General features: G+C 40.4%; 2 protein-coding genes across 6 annotated transcripts in view; one reads left to right on the top strand and one right to left on the bottom strand.

Annotated features, from left to right (window-relative positions):
* Positions 1 to 19557, bottom strand: part of PLEKHG7 (pleckstrin homology and RhoGEF domain containing G7) — a 181960-nt gene that overhangs the window by 22423 nt on the left and 139980 nt on the right. For all 5 annotated transcript variants that reach the window (XM_088454488.1, XM_088454495.1, XM_088454480.1 and 2 more), the window contains 3 exons: positions 6779 to 6872; positions 6612 to 6691; positions 4806 to 4959 (listed from right to left, as the gene is read on the bottom strand). In XM_088454488.1, coding sequence (XP_088310614.1) covers positions 4806 to 4959; positions 6612 to 6691; positions 6779 to 6872 — 328 coding nt within the window. The remainder of the gene's footprint in view (positions 1 to 4805; positions 4960 to 6611; positions 6692 to 6778; positions 6873 to 19557) is intronic.
* Positions 1 to 19557, top strand: part of EEA1 (early endosome antigen 1) — a 179039-nt gene that overhangs the window by 157285 nt on the left and 2197 nt on the right. The window lies entirely within an intron of this gene.

The following is a 19557-nucleotide window of genomic DNA, read 5'->3' as shown; positions in this document are numbered from 1 at the left end:
TGGGAAAAACACCACGTAAAATCTCCAAAGAGCTGATGACTGACCTGGAACAATCTAGAGTGATGGCTTCAACCTGTGCCATAAGCAGCACACTATACCAAGAAGGATCCCACTGCCGAAAAAAAAATATAAAAGGAAAGACTGATCTCTACCAAAATGTAAATAGACAAACCACAATCCTTTGGGGCAAATGTTCAGACTGTTTGGCAATGCAGACCAGCAATTTATTTTTATTAGGTGAGGAAAGAAGCATTTAAGAAGACCACCACCCAACCTACGGATAAACATGGTAGAATATCTATAATGTTGTTGGGCTGCTTTGTTGTGTCTGGTACTGCAGGGCTTTAATCATACTGAAGGAATCATGAAATTAGAGGATTTGCAAGGCATTTTGGAAAGAAGTGTGCTACCCACTGTAAGAGAACTAGGTTTGGATCTAAGATCATGGGTACTGCAGCACGATAAACACCCAAAAGACATCCAAAAGCACAAGATAATTTTTAAACCGTACATCAATGAGTCCTGATCTCAATCCAATTGAAAATCTTTGGAGAGAGTTGAAATCTGCCACTGGGAAAATAAATCCTGCAACAGCTTCAACAAATTGCAATGGGAGTGGGAGAAACTGCCAACAGACAAGTGCAAGAAGCTGTTAGTTGGCTACAAGAATCATTTGGAGCCTGTCATTGTTGCCAAAAAGTGTGCAACCAGATATTTAGGAAGAGTGCTTTTAATATTGTCCAGGCTGTTTTTTTATACTTGTCTTTTACATTACTACACGTTCTGTAAGTTAAAAAAAAATATATATATTTTTCTAGTTCATAATATTGAACAACCTATTAAAATATCCTGATCATCCGAAGTTGGTATATTTTAATTTTGTTTCTGAAGATATTGTACAGGTTGTGCCAATCTAGTTGATCAGAAATTATTTTGAAGATGACTGTCAGATCTGAACCACTTCATGTCGAATTTGGCTTTCCTACCTTGGCCTGAAGCATTTGTGGTCGTTACCGTCCAATTGTTTATTTTTAATTCAGATCTATCTACGACCGCACGGCCGCCTCGAAGTTTTGCCAGTGCGCATGCGCACGAGGGAGCCGGCTCCCTCGTGCGCATGCATGAGACCCGCTACGACCGACAGCGCTGGTCGTAGCGGGTCTCTTTCCAAAGGGGGCGAGCTGTCGATGTTGATTGACAGCTCGCCCCGTTTGGAAGGCGGGACTGGGGGGTGGCAGCCCAAACGGAGGCGTTCCTATGGGAACGCCTGCCGTTTGGGGGAGGCCCCACTGACATCACTAGTGATGTCAGTGGAGAGCTTCCGGCTCAGACAGAGCCAGAAGCTCTCCGGGGCTTACGACAAGTGAGCCCCAACCCTAGGGTCTCGTCGTAGGTCGCGATGGTCTCTGACCATCGCGACCATCACCCGAGCGGTCGTTAGAGCTGTGGGTGTTAACCCACAGCCTAACAACCGCAACAGAGGCGGGCGGTCAGGATGCAAGTGGCCGCCCAGTTTCTGAGCGACCGCTTGCATCCTCCGACCGCCTCTGAATGAGGCCCTGAATCCTTTAAGATGAAATCAGTGCATGCACTATCTTATAGACTTGGTGTCAAACAAGACTCCCAAGTAGACCAGATGTCTGAGGTTGGATTTATCTTTTATGATGATTTGCCATTGAAAGTTAATCACATGCTTGGCCTCAATATGCTTTCAGCATTCCTCGAGTTTCCTTTATCCTGCTTTTGTTTAAACACGGGAAGTTACCATTTGAAACACCATTTGTGGGGTAGCTTTGGATGAGGCAACAATCTCCTTAATGACTAACGTATCAAAACACATACTCAGTATACCAAGGCATCAGGACAAACACTCACCTGTAAGCAGAAAATAAATTATTCCCAACGTATAGCTTCTAATCCCACAATGGCAACCTGAACAGCAACAGTGATCATAGTAAGGTCTTCCAGTCACAGTACAAAGAAAAAACAATACCTCCAATACCACAACAAATTTGCACAGTATTGCTAGCAACTTTATGAGCGCCACCGCAATCTGCAACCATGATAGGGAAAATAACTCCACTCATAGGCAAACGCAGGGGGGAGGAGGGGAGGGGAGGGGGGTTCCGGATGCCTGGAAAGCCCCCTCCCCGGCCCATACCATGACCACAATAGAAATAGTAATATAATAGATTGTTACTAGTGCTGCATGTTCTTCTCAGTATCACAAATTAAATAATTAGCACCTCCTCTGGATCTTTTAACATGTGTCAGTCAGTAATAAATACACCTGTGCTCCAACTAGGAGATCTGGAAAACATGCACAGTTAGGAGTGCACTGCTATAGACCATTGATAGGGCTAATTATTAATACCATATAATAATACACCATCCAGTGCTTAACAAGACCAATATGTACATATATATCCTGGGCAGTTCTAGGTTCTTCTGCTGCTCCCCCAGACTCCCGGACTTGCTCTGAAATAAAAAAATTCAGCTCAGGCAGCATGGCCCTACTTCTGCATATAATGGCTTACTGTGATCACTGTTCTTGTATACAATGGCATTATAACACACAATACACTTTGTATGACACATATTAAAGCTACTTAAGTGCTAGTTATGCCCTCTTCATGAACTGGCCACACTCGCAATAAAATCAAGCATTTGGAACCCCCCCTCTAGAAAGCCTGCGTTTGCCACTAACAAGGTAAGTAGACCAAAAGTGTGAACACAAAGGCTAGAGATAGGAGGAAGGGGTGTGATTTTTATTAGGAAGAGTTCATCTTGTCCTATTATGAGAAACCTAAGGGACTGACTTAGGATGCATTGGAAAGGAGTTGCATCTAAAAAATTATTTTGTTGCTGTCCTGTTACAATAACAATTTTGTAAATGCTATAGCAATAATATTGATGTAAGTCACATAAAAAATGTTATGCTTGAATTTATAGAACATTGGTTTTAAAATATACATTGTTATTTTTTCATAAAGAAGTAATTATTTATTTGACACTAAAATCCAGCATTGTTTACTAAAACAGAATTGCAAATTATTGTTAATCATATTGATTATGGATATTTTTTTTTATTTATTAAGAATGAATATTTCTAAATCCTATCAGCCACAGAACTATTGTGTAAGCCACATGTTCAAAACACCAATCCTCAGGTACCAACAACTGGTCATGTTCTCAGGATTTCTTTAATGATACACAGGGGAGTTAATCCATTTTGCCTGAAAACATGACTTGTTGGTGGCAATTGTGAACCCTTGGGCAGTGGCGTAACTGGGGGGGGGGGTCAAGCAGGGGCGCCGCCGACCACGGTCCTAGACACGGGTGGTCAGTGTAGTGCGGACCGCACGGAGTGCAGTCCGCACTACACAGTAACAAACACAGCCACCGGCTAGTACACTCGTACTACCCGGTGGCAGTGTTTGTTATGGCAGCCAGCCAATGAGAGTCAGACAGACTCTCATTGACTGCTGCGCTGCGCCCACTGCCGGAACAGGGCTGTAGCCCCATCTTCCAGCTCCCGCAGTGGGTGATGGGAGGGACGTCATGACATCTCTCCCACAATGCAGAGTGGGCCAGCCCGGGAGGACGGAGGAGCGGACAGTGGCGGGCGCAGGAGCAGGATTCAGGTAAGTGTTTGGGGTTTATTTTGTTTTTTACGTGTTTGCCTTTGGCACTGCTGGGGGGGGGCTACTACTGTGGGCACTGCATTCATAAGGGGCACTACTGGGGGGCACTATATAAGGGGCACTGCATTGGGGGGACCACTACTGGGAGGACTACAACTGGGGCACTGTATAAGGGGCACAGCATAGGGGGGGACCACTACTGGGAGCACTGCATAGGGGGGACTACTACTGGGGCACTGTGTAAGGGGCACTGTATAGGGGGAGAGGCACTACTGGGAGCTTTGTATAAGGTTGACCACCACCGGGGGCACTTTATAAAGAGGCATTAATGGGAGCACTGCATAGGGTGGGACTACTACTGGGGGCACTGCATAGGAGGGACCACTATTGGGAGCACTGCATAGGGGGGACCACTACATAGGGATTACTACTGGGGGCACTATATAAGGGGCACTGTATAAGGGGCACTACTGGGAGCACTGCATAGGGGGGACCATTACTGGGGGCACTGTATAAGGGGAGCCGCATAGGGGGGGATTACTACTGGGGGCAATGCATAGGGGAGACTACTACTGGGGGCACTGCATAGGGGGGGCTACTACTGGGGGCACTGTATAAGGGTGCACTATTGTGGGTACTGTATAAGGGGCACTGCATAGGGGGACCACTACTGGGGGCACTGTATAAGGGTGCACTACTGGGGGCACTGTATAAGGGGCACTACTACTTGGGGCATTAAGGTGCATATGAAATGGAAAGGAATGTTCCCAGAGTGACGAGAAACTGTGGTGTCTTGTTGCCATGCACCCATTTTCCAGTCACCACGCCCCTTGCGGCATGGGGGGGTGGGCTCCTTTTTTATTTATTTTTTTTAACTTGCCCTGGGCTCCAAATTCCCTAGTTACACCACTGCCCTTGGGGTAAGTGATTTAAGCACTTAAAGAAAAAAAGAAGCCAAACTTAAAATATTAAACAAAGTCAATGTGGATGCCTGTAATCTCACTTTTCTTTCTATCCTTTTTTAAATTAAATAATATTATAAAGATTTTTGGATCCCTTTGAACAATCAATACCCTTGTAATACATAGCACCATAATTAAAGGCTATTACTGTACTAAGTATGTTTCGTAATGACCCATGTATAATTATTTACCAACGTACCTGTAACATGGAAGTGGTCAATGTTTTTTATGCTCAGTCTGTCAAGTGGTATAGGCTGATCTAGAACTTTGCAGTAACCGCCGTCTTTCACTACTGACTGCAGCTCCGGGTGCAATGATGTGTACATTGAATTAACGTCTACGTTTGAAGATTTCTGCACAGTAAAAGAATTTCCAAAGTGTTTATTTACCCAGACTGAACTTTATTTTAAACATTGCTTAGATTTTATCACCCCTACTTTTTATGTACCTAATTGTGACACTTATTTCTTAACATAACTTATTTTTATATTTATTACAGTTATTGGGTTGAGACAATATAAACAAATTTGCTTTGGGTTCAACATCCCTGCATTTTAACTTTAAATGTCCTTCATTACAAAAGTTAAAGATACAGTGGGAGGAAGTTTTTTGGGCTTCTTAAGTAATGGGGGTCTATCGGAGCAATTCAATTGTTGCTCCGACCAGACGCCCATTAGCCGTGGCAGTGACATTTTTTCTCGCAGCCTCTTAAGGTTTGAAAAAAATGTTTGAAAAGCAGCAGCGGCTCCTGCCCTCTTACCTGAGGGGGGCTGCTGCTGGTCTGGCCATGGCCAGCTGTCCCAGAAACCTGAGCAATAGATCTGGCAGGTGCAGGGAATGGCTCATGCGCAAAGCGGCGGTGGCGCCACGAATGCACATGACACCGGCTTCTGGGGGCTGCATTCACAGCCCCGAGAAGCCATGTAGGGTTGCCCGAAAGGCAGAGCAGAGGCTTCCACTGGAAGCCGCTCTGCTAATCGCAGCCGCACCCTGGGGCTGGCTGTCCTGTGCGTGACTGGCAGACAGGTAGGTGGCGCTTCCAATGGGAAGTCGCCTCCAGTCACAGTGTAGCTAGTGACACAGACTGCACTGGCTCACTGAAGTGGAGATTTTAGGGGGGGTGGCCACAGCCCCAATGTAAAATCCGCCACTGGTGAAAAGTTCTTAGACACCCAAACTAGGACTTTGGGCACCTAAACCAGGCTTTATATATCGTTAGCCACTTTTCACGTCTAAACTCCGTCCTTTTGGGCATCTGATTGGAGCAACATTGGAATTGCTCCAATAGATGCCCATTAGTTAGACGCCCAGCGCTAATAATTGAATCCTCCCCAGTAAGTCCTTTTTATTAGAATTGTTCTCAAAAATATTTTTTGCATTTGAACATTTAAAAGTAATAAAGATCTATAACTAACATCAACAACAGGTTTAATGACAAAACTAAAAAATTAATTGGATTATGAAAACAATGGTTTCTTTATTCCATATTTTTCTTTACTGCTAATTTAATTTACTACGGTCATTTGCAAAATTAGATTTTCATGCACATGACATCTGTAGCATTAGGTTTGCTCTTAGGCGAGAAATTCTTTAGAAGTCAAACTAAGTGGACATTGTTCTTAACATTTAGAGAAATTAATTCAGTATTCTCTAAAAAAAAAAAAAAAAAAATACCACAACTATACCTCTAGTTTTGTTTTCAAATATTGGGGATTTATTTCTAGAATAATTTATCCCCATTTTAATGACACTTTGCACCTGCGTTTCTACCGCTAGTTTGATGGGTTTTCCCCCTAAGTTCAGCATCTGGCTTTGCACAGGTATCAAATCCTACATATATATTTAAAAACGATTTAGAAAGAAAAGAAACCTTTCTAGAGAAAAAAAACAAACAAGAGTATCCAGAACATTAAAAGTAATAGTCCTATAATGGATGAACATGTATAAATAGGAAGAAAAAAATACAATGAGCTTGTTTATTTACACTGATGTTGAAATAAATTACCCGTTTGTTCCTTTTAATTTTTGTTATCAGCAGAAAGTCGTCGAATAGAAGCAGGTATATATCAAGTAGATATGTACTTTCTGGGAAAAAAAAAAAGATAGAACATCAATGTAGAGATTTAGATATTACACAGTCATTTACTGTATTTTGCGAATTACAATACAGACCAGTCAGGGCGAGTCTTCCCTCATGAAGGAGGTGTCTGTTGGGAGAAGACAGCATGTTCTCTACATTTGTTTCTTTGAAACAATGCTTTAGACCCTAAATAAAGTGAGAATGCATGATTTAATACAACAAGGGGGTGAATGCTTATGTATTTATTGTTTTTTTTTTTGTTTTAATTAAGTAAAAGCTTGTTTTTATTATTTTTTTGTTTTATCTTGACATTACAGAATACTTTGTGTTGATTGGAGGCAAGAACCCCAGAATAGATACATTTTTATTCATTGCTATGAAAACTTGCAATATTCACTGTAACATTCACACCTATGTGAAGTTCCTTGCTGAAGGGCACAGTGGGTTAGATTCAGAGGTGTTCGTAATGCCAAAGTCTGACATACAGTAGTAGAATGATTTTTTGCTATTGTGCTTTTTTCCCAATTGTCCCCATACAGAGAGGTAGTTGTAAAATCAGGCGCCATGAGGGAGAAATGAAGTGGCCATTCCCAGATGGTGCAAGGGAGATGATACATGTTATGGGCATGTCGGTGAAAGTGGTTCTGTACAAACCCATTTGTTTTTGGGTTTCTTTAAAATTAATTTGAAAAAAAAAAAACACTAAAATCATGTAAATTACACATGTAAATGCAATCCAAAAGCTGGGACTCTGTTCTACTCAAAACCCCAAAAAGTGATCCGAGCCGGTACTTGATTTGTCATAGAACCCCAAAGTCCGGAAGTGTTCGGTTTTCAGCAAAACTGAACCGCACATCTCTGATTCAAAACAGATTAATACAAATCTCCATCTGAACATAAAATTCCTATCGTAGGGTGCACAGCCTTGTTCTCTCTCTAGGGAAACCGCAAAAGTGTCTACAGCCACATATAGATTTAATGACATGGGGACTGTTCTGAAATTACTTGATCAATATACATAACAAGACGACATGAAGCTAAAAGTACCCAATTGCAGTTACAAGGCTCATCTTACTACAAAGGAAAAATATTGCTAGTTGATTTGGGATGGTAGTCTCCATTGAACATAATAGCAGTTAGCCTCACCATTTGCTCCAGCGCTCTAATGGTCATCACTTTAGCATAGGATATGCCCTACATTGAATAATCATATACATACTGACAACCGAAATGACACAGGTGAAAGAAATTGAGCAGCCACAAATACTCCTAGCTTATATTTGTGGTCTCTTTAAACATCCACTGCCAGAGGCATTAGATGAGCACCTACGACTGGAAAGAGCCCGCAGGGCCTTGCAATGGAAACCGTCTACAGTCCAACCTCTAAGGGATGTCATAGTGAGGTTCCACTATTATGCTTATAAAAAAATGTTTGTGGCAAAATCATGGTTTCCCATAAGTTGGGTATTTACTTGTTTCCAACATTCCTTCTCAGAAGGATGATCCTTCACTGTGGATGACTCAAAAAAAAAATAAAAAAATAATTAAAGTATTTCAATAGCTCAGTCTATGAAAAGTAACCGTAAAAGAAGAAGAAGAAAGGATTACATATAACACCGGACATCACAGACATATATATAACAACAGATGGGCTCTTAATTTGGTATAAAGGAGATGTCTCCGATAGTTTAGAGATCAATGATCTAAGTTCATCAGGTTCTCAGGAAAGGTGCCAAGTCAAAATCAATGTTAAGGCCCTTGGGCTGTAATGTACCTAGTTCAAAAATTAACTTGGTTTCCTCTTTTAGTAGAATATCATTAAGATTCCCTCCTCTCCATGGAATTTTTATTTGCTTTAGACCCACAAAAAACAATTTGGAGGGATCACTATCGTGCTTTTCCTGGAAATGCTTAGAGACACTATGATTCTCCTTATTATTTTTGATGTTGTTCAGATGTTCATTTATGCGTATGGACAATTTACGTATTGTCTTCCCTACATATTGGTACCCACAAGGGCAAGATAATAGGTAGATGATTCCCTTTGAGTCACATGATATTTTGTGTTTAATTTTAAAAGCTTTCTTTGTGGTATATGATATGATGTTACATGTAGGTTTGGTGGTGAAGCTTTTAGTCTTTTTACATGCGCTGCATCTTCCACATTTATAGAATCCTGAGATGTTTTCCTGTAGCCATGTACTTCTCTCCTCTTTTTCTGTGTAGAGATGACTTCTAACTAGATTATTCCTTATAGTCGGTGCTCTTCTGTACACGATCCTAGGTGTTATTGGTAGAAATGGGCTGAGTTCTTCATCTGCTCTTAGTATGTGCCAATGTTTTCGGAGAGATTTCTCCAGAAGTTTACTTTGTCCAGTGAATTCAGTAAAGCAAATAAAAATTCCATGGAGAGGAGGGAATCTTAATGATAATATTACCAATATTTTTATTTTCTTTTTATTTTATTTTTATTTATTCATTTAATATATATTTTAGTGTCTCTTGACTAACACTTATACTGGGAAATAATTTTGAAGTATCATGGCTTTTATTTTGATCAATTATAGAAGTCCACTGTATCCTATTACTAATAGGAACAAATGTGATGAATAAGTTATAAGGGACCCCTTTAAGAGATGGACAACATACAACTACACGTGGCCATCTCGGTTCCTGGCAACTCCCAAACAGGAAGTGACGATACTAGATGGAACGCACAGAGACGACCACGCGGGAGAACCAGGTGATCGGCGCATCCTGACTGAACGGGAAGTGACGGTGAAGCCTGGACCGCATGGATCGGAAGTGCAGAACGAGTGGCAAGACGGAAAGGAGTACAAAGAGGTAACCGGATATGACGGCCCACCGACCAGAAGTACACGTAGCACGGCTGGGCGGAGAGTGATGACCAAGCAGGTATATAAGGCGGCAGAAGTGAGACCCACATACCATCCTGAGGAAGCCTAATGACAGGTGAAACGCGTTGATGACAGTGGAGGGGGACCTGGACGTTATCACTGCAGTGTATCAGGTACCCTATAGTTTGCCGGCAAACTTCTCAACTGATCGCCCTTTGCTTGGATTTACTCTTTGGACTATAAATGTGCTGTAATTAAGACATTTCCCCACCAAAGGAAACTTCCTGGATATTGATCCTGACAAGGGACCAGAATAATCCGCTAATTTAGCGTGTCTGCATCCCATATTTTAATCTTATTTATTATATTTCTCTATTTCTATATGTTTGTATGTCATACAGTTCCATGTTATTTGTTACATATTGTGAGTCAGTGAGTTTTTATAACAGCTAGCATATTTATTAATAAACCTGTACTATATAATCACTGCTTCACTTATTCATTCAGTATCCATAGGAGGCGCTAGAGGTTTTTTCTTTTATAAATCACATCTCTCAGGGAGGGTGAGCCCCTTATTTCTGTCCTCTCAAAGCGATAACCTATAGGATCTGAAAATACTAGCGCTACCTTCACCCTTCCCTTTTCTCTTATATATATCTCATAAGCTCACCACTGAAGGTTTAGCAGCAGTATTATATTTATCTAGAATGGCATATAGCCGAGAAGAACGCTTTAAGCAATTGGAATTATTTGGTAAAAAGATAGACACCAAGAATCATGCAGACACAGTGGTGTCAGAGGAAACTTTTTGTGACCTTTATACAAATCTAGAGAAATTGGAAAGTAGAGAAATTAGACATTGGTGGGAGAGCACTACATTAACCAAATATATAGAAAGAGGTATGATCCCAAGAGGGTTAAGGATTATTAAAAAAGTGTCCTTTACATCTGGGAGTGAAGAGTTCTCTAAACAATGGAAGGAGACCCTAGATTCCTGTTCCTTCAGATTGATGAGACTGATAATTGAGGAAAGGGAACTCTCTATAAGAAATCTAGAACAGGAGATTCTTAATATCAGAAGAAAATTAAAACCAATAGAAAAACTACCAGATCTCAGGAACCTTGAAGAATTGACAAAGAACAAACTTAGAAAAATGGAGGAGGATATAATTGATCAGAAAAAAAGAAAATTTCTGCGAGATGAAGAAGACTATAGAGGAGATTATCGGAATTGGAATGAAAGAAAGAAAAATAAACAAGAATTAGAAAGAGATGAGAGAAGACCTAATGAAAGATGGAATAAAGATGGATATCAGGAAAGAAACATCGGACCCATATCTAGAAATAGACTCCACTCCAAAAGAGGAAAATATGGAGGTATACAGAATAGAGATACACGAGGTATAAGAAATAGAGATACCTAAACATATAGCTACAAATATGGGCCTTCAAATGAATTCCGATTTAAAAGAGATGAACCTGTGGATTATGGTGAGAATCACCACAGAATGCATAAACAAAGATGGTTGGATAAGAAAGAAAATAAAGGAGAAGTCTTTCCAGATAGAAGGACACTTATCAATAGCTTTAATAGTGGAAGAGAAGATCAACGAGAGATAATCAATACATCTGTAAGAACATTGATGAATTGCCTGAATGAAGTACATTGTGGAGACAAGGAAAATAAAGTAAGGGAGTATGAAGAAACAGAAGAATTCTTAGAGGCTTTTTTAGAACTGGCACACGAGAATACCTCACTAAACAGAACACGGCTGTCACAGACTACGACACAGAAGGATCAGCCCAACAGAAAAAGAGACCGGAGAAAAAGAGATTCCACGTCACAAAGCGTGGGAAGCGAGGAGGACATCAGGTCAGACTCAAAGATATCAGGAAAAAAAGAAAGGAAAAGAGCTACAAAGATGATGATGCGCCGGGGATATTCAACCTAAGCAAACATCATCTATCTATCCCAGAGATCAATGTACTTAAAAAGGGACTGAAATTTGCACCCACTAATCGAATCAACAGATTGAATACGTTTATTGACCTCCAGAAATTCACAAGAAAGATCGCTCTCAAAAAGTTTTTCAATAAAAGAGAAAATCAAGTAGAAGATCAGATAAAGGTAGATACTTTTAAACATACAGACTTGAAAGAAAAATCTAACTTTCTCCCCCAGCACACAAAAGGGAATTTAGTCAATACATTTCAAAAGTTAATGGAGGAAGATATCCGAAATATGCCTGAGAACTACAGAAAAGGACAAAAAGATAATCTATCACTTGCCGAGAGAAAAGCATTACAAGGGTTAAAAAAGAACAATCAAATAGTATTAAAACCTGCGGACAAAGGAGGAGGAATTGTGATCATGGATAAAGGAATGTATTTGGAAGAGGCGAAAAAATTACTGGAGGAAGAAGGTACTTATGGACTTCTAGAAAAAGACCCTACAGACACCTTCTCAAGGGACCTATGTGATATCCTGAAAAAAAGGGATGGACAATGGCATTCTAACAAAAAAATAATTTGAATATATATATCCAAGATGTCCCAAAATACCAGTATTTTACCACTTGCCTAAACTGCACAAAGATCCAATAAAACCTCCAGGAAGACCAATAGTAGCAGGTATTAATTCATTGACATCTAATCTATCAAAATATATAGATCAATTCCTGCAGCCCTTAGTAAAACTACAACGTGGATATCTAAAAGATACAACACAAGTATTGGAAATTATACAAACCATCAAATGGCAAGAATCTTATATATTGGCCACATGTGGTGTTAAGTCCCTCTACACATGCATAGAGCACGAAAAAGGATGCAGAAATGTGAAGAAAATTATGGAAGATGACTCTGACCTGAACACACAACAGATCAAATATATTCTGGAAGGGATAAGGTTTATCCTGACACATAATTTCTTTTGGTTCAATTACAAATTTTACATCCAAAAAAGGGGAACAGCGATGGGGACCGTATTTGCGCCATCATACGCGAACCTCTTTTTGGCGCAATGGGAAAAAGAAAATCTGGACGAACAATATCTATCATGAAAACCTCATCATGTGGGCACGGTACATCGATGACATTATCATTATATGGGATGGAGAGAGACTGTTACTAGAAAACTTTATTTCCACCATAAATCCGAACCATGATAATCTAGTGTTCACCAGTGAAATCAGCAAAACGGAGATCAACTTTTTGGATCTTACCATTTTTATTGAAAACAACAATATCGAAACCAAAACCTTCTCAAAACCAGTGGATTGCAATAGTTATCTCAATGCAAACAGCAATCACCATCAAAAATGGATAACCAATATCCCAAAAGGACAACTTAAACGACTGAGAAGGAATTACTCTAAAAGGGAAGATTGGGAAAAACAATCAAGATTGCTAATCCAGCATTTTGAGGATAAGGACTACGATAACGTCAACTTAGAAAAAGATCGAAAGGAAGTCCACCAACTAGATAGAAGGACCTTATTACAATATAAAGAGAAAAAACAGGCATCTGGAGAAGACAACATAGTTTTCATTACTGAATTCACTGGACAAAGTAAACTTCTGGAGAAATCTCTCCGAAAACATTGGCACATACTAAGAGCAGATGAAGAACTCAGCCCATTTCTACCAATAACACCTAGGATCGTGTACAGAAGAGCACCGACTATAAGGAATAATCTAGTTAGAAGTCATCTCTACACAGAAAAAGAGGAGAGAAGTACATGGCTACAGGAAAACATCTCAGGATTCTATAAATGTGGAAGATGCAGCGCATGTAAAAAGACTAAAAGCTTCACCACCAAACCTACATGTAACAACATATCATATACCACAAAGAAAGTTTTTAAAATTAAACACAAAATATCATGTGACTCAAAGGGAATAATCTACCTACTATCTTGCCCTTGTGGGTACCAATATGTAGGGAAGACAATACGTAAATTGTCCATACGCATAAACGAACATCTGAACAACATCAAAAATAATAAGGAGAATCATAGTGTCTCTAAGCATTTATATCTGATCAATTATATCCTCCTCCATTTTTCTAAGTTTGTTCTTTGTCAATTCTTCAAGGTTCCTGAGATCTGGTAGTTTTTCTATTGGTTTTAATTTTCTTCTGATATTAAGAATCTCCTGTTCTAGATTTCTTATAGAGAGTTCCCTTTCCTCAATTATCAGTCTCATCAATCTGAAGGAACAGGAATCTAGGGTCTCCTTCCATTGTTTAGAGAACTCTTCACTCCCAGATGTAAAGGACACTTTTTTAATAATCCTTAACCCTCTTGGGATCATACCTCTTTCTATATATTTAGTTAATGTAGTGCTCTCCCACCAATGTCTAATTTCTCTACTTTCCAATTTCTCTAGATTTGTATAAAGGTCACAAAAAGTTTCCTCTGACACCACTGTGTCTGCATGATTCTTGGTGTCTATCTTTTTACCAAATAATTCCAATTGCTTAAAGCGTTCTTCTCGGCTATATGCCATTCTAGATAAATATAATACTGCTGCTAAACCTTCAGTGGTGAGCTTATGAGATATATATAAGAGAAAAGGGAAGGGTGAAGGTAGCGCTAGTATTTTCAGATCCTATAGGTTATCGCTTTGAGAGGACAGAAATAAAGGGGCTCACCCTCCCTGATAGATGTGATTTATAAAAGAAAAAACCTCTAGCGCCTCCTATGGATACTGAATGAATAAGTGAAGCAGTGATTATATAGTACAGGTTTATTAATAAATATGCTAGCTGTTATAAAAACTCACTGACTCACAACATGTAACAAATAACATGGAACTGTATGACATACAAACATATAGAAATAGAGAAATATAATAAATAAGATTAAAATATGGGATGCAGACACGCTAAATTAGCGGATTATTCTGGTCCCTTGTCAGGATCAATATCCAGGAAGTTTCCTTTGGTGGGGAAATGTCTTAATTACAGCACATTTATAGTCCAAAGAGTAAATCCAAGCAAAGGGCGATCAGTTGAGAAGTTTGCTGGCAAACTATAGGGTACCTGATACACTGCAGTGATAACGTCCAGGTCCCCCTCCACTGTCATCAACGCGTTTCACCTGTCATTAGGCTTCCTCAGGATGGTATGTGGGTCTCACTTCTGCCGCCTTATATACCTGCTTGGTCATCACTTTCCGCCCAGCCGTGCTACGTGTACTTCCGGTCGGTGGGCCGTCATATCCGGTTACCTCTTTGTACTCCTTTCCGTCTTGCCACTCGTTCTGCACTTCCGATCCATGCGGTCCAGGCTTCACCGTCACTTCCCGTTCAGTCAGGATGCGCCGATCACCTGGTTCTCCCGCGTGGTCGTCTCTGTGCGTTCCATCTAGTATCGTCACTTCCTGTTTGGGAGTTGCCAGGAACCGAGATGGCCGCGTGTAGTTGTATGTTGTCCATCTCTTAAAGGGGTCCCTTATAACTTATTCATCACATTTGTTCCTATTAGTAATAGGATACAGTGGACTTCTATAATTGATCAAAATAAAAGCCATGATACTTCAAAATTATTTCCCAGTATAAGTGTTAGTCAAGAGACACTAAAATATATATTAAATGAATAAATAAAAATAAAATAATTAAAATAAAAATATTGGTAATATTATCTTTAAGATTCCCTCCTCTCCATGGAATTTTTATTTGCTTTACTGAATTCACTGGACAAAGTAAACTTCTGGAGAAATCTCTCCGAAAACATTGGCACATACTAAGAGCAGATGAAGAACTCAGCCCATTTCTACCAATAACACCTAGGATCGTGTACAGAAGAGCACCGACTATAAGGAATAATCTAGTTAGAAGACATCTCTACACAGAGAAAGAGGAGAGAAGTACATGGCTACAGGAAAACATCTCAGGATTCTATAAATGTGGAAGATGCAGCGCATGTAAAAAGACTAAAAGCTTCACCACCAAACCTACATGTAACATCATATCATATACCACAAAGAAAGTTTTTAAAATTAAACACAAAATATCATGTGACTCAAAGGGAATAATCTACCTATTATCTTGCCCTTGTGGGTACCAATATGTAGGGAAGACAATACGTAAATTGTCCATACGCATAAATGAACATCTGAACAACATCAAAAATAATAAGGAGAATCATAGTGTCTCTAAGCATTTCCAGGAAAAGCACGATAGTGATCCCTCCAAATTGTTTTTTGTGGGTCTAAAGCAAATAAAAATTCCATGGAGAGGAGGGAATCTTAATGATATTCTACTAAAAGAGGAAACCAAGTTAATTTTTGAACTAGGTACATTACAGCCCAAGGGCCTTAACATTGATTTTGACTTGGCACCTTTCCTGAGAACCTGATGAACTTAGATCATTGATCTCTAAACTATCGGAGAAATCTCCTTTATACCAAATTAAGAGCCCATCTGTTGTTATATATATGTCTGTGATGTCCGGTGTTATATGTAATCCTTTCTTCTTCTTCTTTTATTTTTAATTTTATTTTATTTTTATTTTAATATTACCAATATTTTTATTTTCATTATTTTATTTTTATTCATTTAATATATATTTTAGTGTCTCTTGACTAACACTTATACTGGGAAATAATTTTGAAGTATCATGGCTTTTATTTTGATCGAAAATGGAAGTCCACTGTATCCTATTACTAATAGGAACAAATGTGATGAATAAGTTATAAGGGACCCCTTTAAGAGACGGACAACATACAACTACACGCGGCCATCTCGGTTCCTGGCAACTCCCAAACAGGAAGTGACGATACTAGATGGAACGCACAGACGACCACGCGGGAGAACCAGGTGATCGGCGCATCCTGACTGAATGGGAAGTGACGGTGAAGCCTGGACCGCATGGATCGGAAGTGCAGAACGAGTGGCAAGACGGAAAGGAGTACAAAGAGGTAACCAGATATGACGGCCCGCCAACCGGAGGTACACGTAGCACGGCTGGGCAGAGAGTGATGACCAAGCAGGTATATAAGGCGGCAGAAGTGAGACCCACATACCATCCTGAGGAAGCCTAATGACAGGTGAAACGCATTGACAGTGGAGGGGGACCTGGACGTTATCACTGCAGTGTATCAGGTACCCTATAGTTTGCCGGCAAACTTCTCAACTGATCGCCCTTTGCTTGGATTTACTCTTTGGACTATAAATGTGCTGTAATTAAGACATTTCCCCACCAAAGGAAACTTTCTGGATATTGATCCTGACAAGGGACCAGAATAATCCGCTAATTTAGCGTGTCTGCATCCCATATTTTAATCTTATTTATTTTATTTCTCTATTTCTATATGTTTGTATGTCATACAGTTCCATGTTATTTGTTACATGTTGTGAGTCAGTGAGTTTTTATAACAGCTAGCATATTTATTAATAAACCTGTACTATATAATCACTGCTTCACTTATTCATTCAGTATCCATAGGAGGCGCTAGGGGTTTTTTCTTTTATAAATCACATCTATCAGGGAGGGTGAGCCCCTTATTTCTGTCCTCTCAAAGCGATAACCTATAGGATCTGAAAATACTAGCGCTACCTTCACCCTTCCCTTTTTGCCAGGTTCTGTGTGACTCTTATTGCCTGAAACTGCATCTTATTCGCAATGCGATGTGACTAGGATGCAACAGGAGACTGAACTGATTAATTTGATGTGTGACCCTTTTATATATGTGTGCATCTGAATCTGTATACAAAGCACAACAGAACTTTTTGTGGAAAAAAGCAACGACTGCTGCATTGTAGCACTTTATATATAGATTCATACTAGGTTGCACACAGATATACAAGTGTCACATATCAAATTAATCAGTGTTGTCTCGTGGGGTGTCTTTGTTGCATCTCATTGTGAATAAGATGCATTTTAAGGTGAAAAAGACAAAAAATATGCTCGGTTACAAGCACAGTCGCACGGGACACATCTGTATTATGGTCTTCCTCCGTGAGTCTCAGGATCATCTCTCTTAAAGCTCCTAAGAAGCGGTCCATTATGTTGCAGCATATAAAGAATTAATAGAAGTAGTAGGTTTATGTAGCACTCAACCTACTGATGAGTTATTCTAATTAACCCTCTATATGTCAAAAGAGAACAGATAAGGTGTAGATTTGGTTTAATTAGTTTTACTGTGTAAATAAAATAATGTATATACAATGCATAGGTTATACAGATTATGTAACAATGGGTCTAGTAGATAATTATGCAAATAAGTATAAATGCCTAATAATAACAACTACAGTGTATTAACACAGACAATTATGCACAGAATTAAAGGTATATAACTTTAAAACAAACAAAAAAATATTCCAATAAAGGTACAACAATAGTAAACCAATCTGCTAGTGGTGATTGGAAAAAGGTTGAATGAAAAACCAATTGAAAGATAGTTCAGGTGCTGAAATTGTTGCTGATGGGGAAGCTCAATAAGATGCCAGTAAGTCAAAAATGTAAATAGTCAAACAGACTGCGGCGTCCCGCTAGTCTGTGTGGTGCTGATGTAAGTCCGTGCACATACCGTTGCAGCTGATGGTATCCCCTTTCCCGATCGGAAGCTAGATGCTGGATGGTGGTAGGTGCTCCGGGCCAGGCCAGGTATAGCTGTAGCTACGGTCTCAGCACCAAGCCTGGTCACAGGCCTAACACCGGGATCTAGAGTCTCCAACTCGCCGACTATGGTCTGGGGGGGTTCAGTCACGGCTAAGAGCTCTACCGGAACTAATCGCCAGATGAACAGCCGCCTGACAGAGACTTACCACTGCACTCGATCCTCTCTGGTATCCGTTTCAGATCTCACCGTCCCTCGGCGTCTTCTTTCTTCAGCCGCCTGCTGGTGCCTGGCCACCGTACTTCCGGGTGCGCGCATCAGCCGACGAGCACTCAGCTGGTGCAGGATACTGGCGATGAGCTTCTCTCTCTGTGCAAATGTTAGGTGATCAGTTCAGTCAGGGCCGTAGCTAGGGTAGTGCGGCCGGTGCCATCGCACAGGGCACCACAGGTCAAGGGGCGCTGTTTGGGCCTGTCAAATTTCTGTTTATTATTATTCTTGCTTGTAGCTTCCTCTTATTTCATCCCCAGCATCTCCTGGCCTCCCCTATCTCCTCCTTGGCCCTTCCCCATGAAGCCATGGCCCTTATTTGGGTGCATTATGTCACTTTGAAAAATGAGGGGGGCGTCAATGCTCTTTCTGGCACAGGGCAGTAAAGTCTAGTTACGGCTCTGAGTTCAGTGATGGAAGTATGGAGGCCAGACACCAGCAGGCGCCTGAAGAAAGAAGACCCCGAGGGATGGTGAGATCTGAAACGTATACCAGAGAGGATCGAGTGCAAGGGTAAGTCTCTGTCAGGCGGTGGTTCGTCCGGCAATTAGTTCCGGTGGAGCTCTTAGCCGTGACTGAACCTCCCCCCCAGACCATAGGCGGCGAGTTGGAGACTCTAGAACCCAGTGTTAGGCCCGTGACCAGGCTTGGTGCTGAGACCGGAGCTACAGCTATACCCGGTCTGGCCCGGAGCACCTACCACCATCCAGCATCTAGCTTCCGATCGGGAAAGGGGATACCAACAGCTGCAACGTTATGTGTACGGACTTACATCAGCACCACACAGACTATCGGGACGCCGCAGTCTGTTTGACTATTTACATTTCTGACTTACTGGCATCTTATTGAGCTTACTCATCAGCAACAATTTCAGCACCTGAACCATCTTTCAATTGGTTTTTCATTCAACCTTTTTCCAATCACCACAGATTGGTTTACTATTGTTGTACCTTTTATTGGAATATTTTTTTGTTTGTTTTAAAGTCATATACCTTTTAATTTTGTGCATAATTGTCTGTGTTAATACACTGTAGTTGTTGTTATTAGGCATTTATACTTATTTGCATAATTATCTACTAGACCCTTTGTTACATAATCTGTATAACCTATGCATTGTATATACATTTTATTTACACAGTAAAACTAATTAAACCAAATCTACACCTTATCTGTTCTCTT

This window comes from Taudactylus pleione, unplaced genomic scaffold (assembly GCF_031769625.1).
Source record: "Taudactylus pleione unplaced genomic scaffold, aTauple2 ptg000040l, whole genome shotgun sequence".
In the NCBI taxonomy this organism is placed as follows: domain Eukaryota; kingdom Metazoa; phylum Chordata; class Amphibia; order Anura; family Myobatrachidae; genus Taudactylus; species Taudactylus pleione.
Note: the sequence above shows the minus strand (reverse complement) of the source record. Positions and strands in the feature narration are given on the sequence as shown.